This window comes from Montipora foliosa, chromosome 13, assembly GCF_036669935.1.
Source record: "Montipora foliosa isolate CH-2021 chromosome 13, ASM3666993v2, whole genome shotgun sequence".
NCBI lineage: Eukaryota > Metazoa > Cnidaria > Anthozoa > Scleractinia > Acroporidae > Montipora > Montipora foliosa.
In genome coordinates, this window is record NC_090881.1 from 19,306,857 (window position 1) to 19,316,856 (window position 10,000).

At 41.1% G+C, this 10,000-nt stretch overlaps 1 protein-coding gene across 1 annotated transcript in view; it reads right to left on the minus strand.

Annotated features, from left to right (window-relative positions):
- Positions 1–10,000, minus strand: part of LOC137983925 (DNA repair protein XRCC1-like) — a 35,505-nt gene that overhangs the window by 5,003 nt on the left and 20,502 nt on the right. The window contains exons 12-18 of the mRNA XM_068831082.1: positions 9,459–9,499; positions 8,199–8,271; positions 6,603–6,726; positions 4,906–4,978; positions 2,816–2,978; positions 1,589–1,677; positions 1,017–1,161 (exon numbers count right to left, since the gene is read on the minus strand). Of these exons, the coding sequence (XP_068687183.1) occupies positions 1,017–1,161; positions 1,589–1,677; positions 2,816–2,978; positions 4,906–4,978; positions 6,603–6,726; positions 8,199–8,271; positions 9,459–9,499 (708 nt within the window). The remainder of the gene's footprint in view (positions 1–1,016; positions 1,162–1,588; positions 1,678–2,815; positions 2,979–4,905; positions 4,979–6,602; positions 6,727–8,198; positions 8,272–9,458; positions 9,500–10,000) is intronic.

Genomic DNA, 10,000 nt, shown 5'->3' on the forward strand with positions numbered 1-10,000 from the left:
AATAAACTAAATTACAAAAAACAATTAAATATAAAATGTCAGGGCGCTGGATCAAATAAATTTAAGTAAATGTTAGCAGCGGAGGTACAATATGGAGAGTAAATATACACTAACTATCGTACACACAAACGTAAAATCCGCAATGTGTAAAATAAACGAAAAGTTATGGCAACCGTGTGAACAAAGAACGGTAAATTTCGTTTCTTTTCGTTTATAAGGTTTAGCACTCCGAATTCAGTTCGTGTATAGCTCGGCTGGTTTGTACAAGTTGAAGTCACTGAAATCTCTTGAAAGACGAAAAAGTGTAATATGCTATTTACAAGGTAATTTTTGTAAAATTAAATTGTTATAAACAACCGAAAACGTTTGTTTTTTTTAACATTTTAATTTTACAAAAATTACCTTGTAAATAGCATATTTTACCTAAGCGAACATTATGGACACGAAAAAGTGTGTTAAATCATAAAAAAGTCGGAAAGTCCCAGATAAGTTTAACGAGCAAAAACAATGGCTCCATACGCCCAGCATAAGCGTTGTACAATTTTGGTTCACTTCTTTTCCGTTCTCGAACTGACAACGACGTGAAATGACCAAATTTAAGGTTTTGTGATGGAAATGATAGCCTCTGTCGTAGTCGTTTTTAGAGGAATCGTATTTCACCTCTCACCCCCCACCTCCAAACGCCTGCTTACCCGAAAGCAACAATCCTTTCCCAAAGTTCAGCCAATCAAATTTGACCTAATGAATTCTCCGGAAGGTGACGTCACACGCAGAACAAACTCAGAGTAAAATTCAGGAGTAAACAACACTGAAATGTTCTTGCGGTCCAAGCGGCTTTGTTCTATGAAAAATCAGAACGGTTTTCAGCGTTTGCCCGGAAAAATGCAGGACGTGTATGACATTTCCGAAAATCGCGAGTTATGGTGGCTGTAAAAAGTCGTTGACCGGTTTTCAAATTTAATCCATCGCTCGCTGACGATGATGTTAAAGAAAACCAAGATTAAACACTTTCTTACCCATTATATGCCGTTATGTATCTTATCAGAAGCCTTCTGATTTTGCCCTCTATTTCACCGTAGAGCATAAAGTGTTTGTGAGAAAAGAAGTCCGGTAACGTGGGAAGTTCCCCTTCTGAGCCTGAGGACACGTCGTCAGCGAATTCTGCAACAACCATGTGAAAAAAAGACTTCAGTTACCTTCAAGCTAAACAAGCTTAGAGTGCATTTCGTTTGAGGCAAGTCGAGGTTTGACAAAATGGCTATTCGAAGCCACCCAGTTCTCAAGGCGTTTGATGGCCTTCAAATTTTATCAAACACGATCAAACAGCACCAAACAAGGTGGCCAAACGGTGAAATGTTCCGTCACCAAACATTTCCCGTTTGGCCAGGCCCTAACTTGCTGCGAGATATTGCACGGTCCTGTTAAAGGCTGGAAATTTCTCAGCCTTCTTCAGTTAAATTTGCCTAAGTTGCTTCATTAACAGTGCGTTGATCTTATCCTTGGAAAGACGATAACTATCTGCATTTCACATTTAGGGACTTCATAAATCTTCCATCACACACAATTATATCACTATATAAACTGTCACCTTTGCTCTTCGTGTCCTCTTCTTCGTCCTCAGTCGTGCCGGCATAAATATCATCGTCATCTTCATTTTCGCCTTCTTCCTTTTGAACTCTGTAAACAAAGGATTAATAACAAGAAACCAATGCATCATTTCATATAGTTTTGAATTGCATGTAGAAATGAATCATGCAACTCGAGACCTCCTTGTGTTGTTTTCTGTGTTGTTTCTGCATAATTGTGAGTACACTTCTTTCATAGGTTGTTCTTTTTCTTCAGTATTTTTCCGCGGTAATCGCAGCAAATTGAAATTAGTTTGCATACAAAGGCAGCAGTTACTCGTTCAAGCACAATAGCCTTTATGCGTGTTTACGTCGGACTAACAAATTCCCCTCCAAGCTTCGAATTCGAAAATCTAACTAGTAAATTTCGCATGAGCTAAATTCCAAACTTGTAAAGAAACCCATGTGCGAACAATATTGACCCTATTCCGGAATAAGAATACGTGGCGTGATGATTAAAACGGTATGTTTGGCGCATTTCGAAGCAGCAAGGATAATAAAAAATATGTTTAAAATAGCATTACAGCAGATGTTTGACAATTTTAAAGTGAATCTCCGTAAAAACGACGGATTTTTAACTTATACACCTTATTCCAAACTGACTGCTGATTTATGCGCATAGAAATTGGCTCTTGGTGCCTCGTTCAAGATAAAATATTGTTGTGAATTTTAAGAACGAGGCATCAAGGGCTAATTTGAATGAAAACAAAAGAATATTTAAATGGCGGCCATTTTGGAATAAGGTGTATATTCCATGTATAACTATTCCGGAATACGGTGAATCGAACGCACCCTTAGTTGAGGAATTCATACTCAATTTGTTAGATCGAAGTAAATTGCCGCACTCTAATTGCAGACCTAATATCAAGCCATGAGAATCTGACATGCTCCTATGCAACCTCACAGACCATAGCCTGCTCGCAGGCGCTCTCTCTCTCTCCCCCCGAGCCCCAGTCCCTCGGAGCGCCTGTGTGAAAAGAGCAAGACCTCCTACTGGAGCACGTGAGGGACAATACGCACGCGCGAAACAGAACAAGGCCCGACATTTCACACGCCCGTTTTCTTCCTCCCACGCGCGGCCCCAAAAAATCGCGGTCTTTTTTTTTTTTTTTTTCAACAACGATTATCCGTAAACTAACATCATTCAGACGTTCTATGCTAGATATTTCTCCATTCGGTACAAACTTTACCGTCTTAATTCATCCTCTGTGTCCGGATCACTGGGTGAAGTATCTTGTGGACTCGGGGGTGCTATGTGTTCGCTTTTCTTGACTGTGCCAGATTCTTCTGGCAAATCATCATCGGTTGAACCGCCATATATATCATCTTCGTCGACGCGTACCTCTGGTTGATCTGATCAAAATAAATGCCAAGATTTTGGCATTGTTAGAGACCATTTTCCTTAGTTAAGGCAGGAGCCCATCTGGAGCGTGCAACTTCCATACAGCGTCTGTGAAACGGCGTTTTCACAAGTAGGTTTATTTTTAGACTAGCCCTTCCCGCGAATTAGGTCAAAAAACAAAGGCAGTTCCGGTTCGGTGACCCTATGAAGTCAGCTTAATTTCTTGTAGTTGGTCATCGGGCTACTGTGGGAGTCTCATTCGCGGGAAATTCAATCTAAAAATAAAGCGGTCTGTGAAAACGCCGTTACACGAACACAGTAGAGTTGTAGGCTCCGGGTCATGGGTTCCTGGTTAAGGTCTGTATGGACTGCAGGATAAAACGCTCATTCCAGACAGCGGTGTCTCATAACTAAGGCCCCGTCCACACGTATCCGGATATTTTTGAAATCGTAACTTTTCTTTCCGGATTCAAAAATATTCCCATCCACGTAGCGTATTCAAATCGAATTTGCCCATACACATGTATCCGAAACGTATCCAGATTCACTCTAGTACTCAGGACTCCTCAAGAAAACATAGGTAACAGAGCATGCGCCATAAAGAAATAATATTGCCCTCGGCAGCCATCTTGAGAATTGATTTCACGGTAAGGAACTGGGCGCGATCTTGTTACGTCATCGGGATAAAAAAAATTCCGGATTTAGCGTCCACACGGTTCCAGATTCATAGCGGATTACAAAATATCCACTCTGGAGAGCGTAATTAAAAAGTTCCTGATTTGCCAGCGAATTCGCCGGATACGTGTGGACGGAAGGGGCATTTATGGGCTGGATGACTGTCAGGCGAACTAGCCTCGTTTTCAAGACATTCAAACTTCCCGCTAATGCAACCTCTCAGCGGAAACGTTTGGATCTTGTTTCGCTCTTACCGGACGCTTTCACCAAGAGAATGTAACATACATTTAAATACGATGATACCCGTATAACGTCTTAAAGTGCTACTATGATCAAAAAATTAACTTCCCTTTTTCCTTAAGATTTTGAAAGCGTGTTTGCTTGACACCTGACTGGCAAAATTTTGAGCTTCGAATTTTATCCAAACGCTGTTTTCTTTGATTGCAAGTTTAGGATCTCACGGTACGCCATTATTCACGTTCAAAACTGACCGACTGGACCTCAGAGGGTTGGATCGAGGATAAGATGACGTCAAAGACTCACTAGCTTAAAATTGCAGCGTGAAAACGCAGCTATTAGACATGCAAAACACGAGTTGAAAAGTCTGAAGCCGTACTGCATATTAATTTCGGCGCATGCACACGCATTGCATTTTAAACTCGCGAGTCTTTGACGTCATCTTATCCTCGATCCAGCTCTCTCAAGATTTTAAAGTTACTAATGGCGGACCATTTAATTAGCAAGATTTCAGTCAAAATAAACAGATGTCTTTTTGAAATGAAGGCTTAAAACTTCGGTCACTTAGTGTTCAGTTAACATAGTTTTGAAATACAAAGCGTTGAAGAGGTCAATTTGTGAACTAGGGAAAACGGATCCATTCGTGATCACAGCGGGATTTTTAACTGGAGCATGCGCGACCAAATCCAGCACCAAGACCAGGCCGTAATAGGCCATTTCCGAGTTAATGCCTGTCCCCTCTTCAAAGCGAGTCTAAGTGCGAAGTTTTTGTGATGATAATTAGTTCTACTTTACATATGAATGAAAACTAATTTTCGTAAGAAAAATTCCGCACTTAGACTCGCTTTGAAGAGGAGGCAGACACGAACTCGGAAATGGCCTATTCGTTGATATCACAGCAATCATAACAGTCTTTTAAAACCTCTCAATCCGCAATCCTCTTCAAAATTGTCCCACAGCAACGGCGTATTCCAAACACCACAGAGAAAATAACGTATCAATAGCAAACTATCATACCGATTATACCTTTCTTTGCATCGGAAGCTGGAGTTTCCTTGGTGTTTCCGATGGGACGTTTTTCGCTTTCTGGGGAAGCATTCTGTTAAAAATAAAGTCAACCGAGTGAGATAATCGAGAACCCGACCAATCCACCACGATTTATTATTCTTTTGTATTTATGTTAATAAGGCCTACTTTCCCAATTTTGGTTGACATATGCTTTTGAATTTTGCTCAAAGTATCGAGGCTGGAAAGGCTTGTTAGCATTGCGACAAAAGGATATTTTACTTTGCCGCCATTTGTGAGAAAGGGCTATTGTAATTGGCTATTTTGGCTCTCATGTTCGTTCAATCAGTCTTTTTTCACAAATAACGAAATGTTACTTGCACTTTATCCCAAAAAGGCTACCATTTTAAAATTATTTTGTTTGAATGCAAATTAGCCCTTGTTGCCTCGTTCAAGGTTAAATATTCTTGCGAATTTTAAGTTTAAAAATGAGGCAACAATGCCTAATTTGCCAGCAAAGAAAAGAACACTAAAAAGCGGCCAATTTGGAATGAAGTGTATGGTCGTGCAAAATTTGCCTAAAATACATAAGTTACCAAACTACCTAATCCATATGAGAAATGCAATGAAGCTTTAAAATTAATTTCCACTGAGTAAAACAGGCTCAAAAAACTTTCCCAGTGACTAAAATTTAGAACTATTTAAATAAGCCATTTGCGAGTTCATGTCTGCCTCCTCTTCAAAGCGAGTCCACGTGCGAAGTTTTTCTTATGAAAATTAGTTTTCATTCAGATGTAAAGTAGAACTAATTACCATCACAAAAACTTCGCACTTAGACTCACTTTGAAGAGGAAGCAGACATGAACTCGGAAATGGCCTATTGGTCCGCTGCCTCATCTCCATGGGTATCTTGTCTCATAGAGGAGATCCCGTGTAGCATAGGCTCTCTTTTGCAGACTCAGCTCTTGGTCTGGGGATACATCAGTTTGTCTGTGAGTTTGTAGGAATAAATATTTGACACAAGTAAAAATCTGACTCACGGAGAAAGAGTGTAATGGGTTTTGCACTTAACGAAATTGGCCATAATTAGACACCTTCAGATCGGAGCACGCCTGCGACTACGAGTACGAGTTTTCCGTACTGAGCATGTGCATAACGTTTGGAGGCCGACGACGAGGCCGACGAGAGCCGACGAGGCGCGCCGACAATTTTCGATATGCGCGTGCTCAGAACAAAAAACTTGTACTCGTAGTCGTTCTCGTCCTTCGATCTAAAGGTCCCTATTGTTGCACATCTAACCACGACATAACTTTTTAGCCAACAATATCCCACAGGTATAAAGCAAAAAATGCAACGGACAAAATGGCAAACTTTAAGTTGCCGAAAGGTTGTTTACGGCCGAAGCAGTATCGGAGCCCGCCTCCTATGAGCATATTGACACACGAAAAATTGGGTAGGGTCGTACCTCTTGTTGAACACTATATTTTATTGGCCGTATAGTGTCGTACTTCCTGTTGTTTTCTGTGCTAAATCCATTGTTATCTTTGTTCGTTTTATTGCTCTTTTGGCCAATCCTGAAGCCCGTTCAATTAGGTACAACACGACCCGGAAAATCAGACAAAATCGGAGTTTTAACAAGTCTGCTCAACGCTTTTAGTAAAAACATATTTCATTAAAAAAAAAAAGCCAGGGAATTTCAGTGACTAAGTGAAGCTCACCTCGTTGTTATCTTTGCTGTGGTTTCGGCTATTTGTTGCGGCTGATATTCTTTTTACTTTAACTTCTTCTTTTTCCTCGTCACTGCTTCCTGCAGATGAACTGCTATCACCCGGCAAATGGTAGCTGGAAGACAGTAGACACAGCTCAAACACGGATTTCAGTGGGTAGAGTTGGTTCAATCGAATTCCTTGGGGTATTTACAACGCTTCGTGATTGGCGTTTTCTAAACCAATCAGAAGCAACACCACAAAAGCACTAAGAGCCGTCTGCAATTTGCTTTATGTTGCGATTGGTTCCTTTGACCCTCTGCGGTTGTTTTAATTGGCCAAAACAATTTTCTCGCTTTCGGTCCAACCATCTATCAAGTTCCTATTGTACCCCTCCCTTCGCTAGACTGAATGTGGCAGAGATATATTTGATGGCTCTTGTTTAGTACGGGAGGACTCTTTAAAGCTAAGGCTCCCGTGGAACGAAACGCAGGCAAAATTATCCTATGTCCAATATGCCTTCTCTTGATTGCAGCCATTACTGTATCTTTTCAAGTAGACTTAGAGTGACACTTCGCGTTGGATACCAAAATTGAGCGTGCACTTAAGTGAATCTGAAAACTTCATGAAGCAACCGCAAATTCAAGCACAAGGTGAGCTTAAGAAAAAGTAAAGTTTAGCGATTTTACACGAGCGCACGTGTCCGCCACTGAGTCGGCTCTGGTGTGAATAGGCTAAAAAGAAGGAAGAAAGACACAGCGTCATCGACCGGGATGCTAAAATGGCCGCCAATAAATTATTCTTTTATCTTTGTGATTTTAAAGCCAAAAGTCTTCCAATTTTACGCTTCGTAACGAGGCTAGGCAAGCTAATTAACACATTGACCCCTAAGAGAGAGACTTAACAGATTTACTCTGTCTAACGCCAGACGATTTTATTCGTGAACTAGGGCGTCCTAGGGCGTTTGAGGTGTGACTGGGTTAAACTCAGTCTCCACAAAGACAGAAGGGTAATTTATTGGCGGCCATTTTTGCATTCGGTCAATGTCACGTTCCGTCTTTCATATTAGGGAGCTTACGAAACGAGGACGACGACGGCTACGAGGACTTTATTTAAAAATACAAGTTCGCGTTATTCATAACACTACGAAACTATTTCATGTCGTTTCGCGTTAAAAATGTGTAGTAACTGTCGAGGAATTAAACTGGTATGACTCGGTTGGAAGCGTAGAGAGAGAACTGAAAATTCATCGTCATGTGCTAACGTCCTCCACAGAACCTTGAATTTGGTCATTTCACGTCGTCATTTAGGAGATGATGGCAAAAAAATGTACCAAAATGTAAAACGCACGTGCAGAGCGTGCAGAGCCATTGTTTTTGCTCACTAAAGCTATTGTTTTGTAGCGTCGTCGTTGCCGTCGGCGTCGTCCTTTCGTAAGCTCCCTATTTTCAACGTTAGAAATTTCAGGCCGGCACTGATGACATTCAACGACCTAGACAAGACGGGCTTCAGTTTTGGAATGACAGGCAGTGTACGTAGTAGGGTTCTTACGTTTGAAACCTAAGGGAAAGCTTAAAATAAGAAGTGATAAGGGCTGGTTCTGCTTACTCTCGAGTAGACAAGCGTTTACTCTTTTTGAAACAGTCAGTTATCCACTTCTTGGTGACGATTTTTCCTTTTCCTGAAACAAAAATAAGCGGAAGATGTTCAGAGCAAACGATGAAGACTAGTTTTTCCACAAAAGTCAGTTCGTAAACAGAGTGGCACAAAATTGTTCAGGATAAAAGCAAAACAAAGTTGAAAAAGGAAGTCGGTTTCCCTGGACTCCCGCATCTAGATGACGTCATCTGGCGGCGAGAATTTGGCAACATTTAAGAAAAGTGAAACTACTGAAAGCGCATTGCATAACGAGCTATGTATGAAAATTTCAACGCGATATTCCAGATAATCTGTGAGCAATGATGCTTTGAAAAGTCGAAATTTTACGAAGAATGAATGGGATCATTAGCGCTTTAAATGGCAACCAAGAATTTGTTAGTTTTTGATGGCTAATAACTGGCTTGCTATCAAAGCTGAAAGGCTTCAAATTGGATATTTAACAATGTTTAACAAGTTCTTTTACCTTTTGAAGTTGAATAGACCTTTTTGGCTTGTTTATTTTGTTTTCCCAATACAGATCATATGATCATACTCAGGAGGTTTGGTCCTTTGTTTTCTTCATTAAAAAGAGTGCATGCAAGCATGAATGTGCCTGCATGTACTCTTTTTAATGAACAAAACAAAGGGCCAAACCTCCTGAGTATTATCACGTGATCTGTATTGGGAAAACAAAATGTACAAGCGTATAAGGTCTATTAAGCCAGCCGCACACTGTGAGGAAAGAGCTGAGCAAACCGCCTCGCGAGGCAGGTTGCTCAGCTCTTTCCTCACTGTGTGCAGCGGGCTTAAGTAAATAGCATGATGCCTTGGGTGAGGCTAAATCGCGTGGGTGGGTCGTGGATCGTGGGTCGTGGGTCGTGGGTTGCGTTTGTTGATAAATATATATATATATTAGCTCCCTCAGTGCTGGGTCCAAATTTGTCTTAGGTCTTAGGTCTTGTCTATTTGAAGAATTTCCAGTCGTTGATTTTAAAAAGGGTTAGGGTTAGGGTTAGAGGTTAGGGTTAGGGACCCACGACTCACGACCCACCCACGCCGAATAGACACTCCTGACGCCCTCTGTGAGCACACTCGTATGTTAATGAAACAAAATGTTACCAATGACGTCCGCAAAGATCTCTTATACACGCCCGTAGTAGAGTTGGTAACTGTTCATCATCCATAACGCGAAATTCGACAGAACAATTTAATTACATGTCATTAACTTACCTTTAACTTGATTGAACTTCGGCGTATTGGCGAAGGCGCAACTGAAAACAAATATTTAGTCATAAGCTTGCTTGTAACTGTTTCTAGGTGACATAGCGACCAAAGTACTTGATTGCACGGCTGAGCTAGAGAAACGCTTGGGTCTATCACAATTTGCGTTGCATCTTATCTCCAGTTTCGCAAACATGCGCAAAACGCACCACATTACATACAGGCGAGAGGCTAAGTTTTGCTGAGGGCCACAGTGTTTTGAAAACTTGGTGAATTGTACATTTTTGCAGGAAACGCGCATCGGACGAGAACAATTGCAAAGACGCAGTCTGGCAAGAATGTTATAGAGTGGTTTTCACGTGACGTCACAGCGGCCATGTACCCAACTAATCCTCCGGGAATTGAGCCTATTATCATGCAAACGTTTTCTTTTGTTTCGGTGAAAAAAACAAGCTTACTGACACATGAGTGAAAACACTCTATTGGTTACAAAGGAAAAGATAATCGTGCTGCACGTGCGGCATGCATTTCAGTGCATTTCTTTGCCGTAT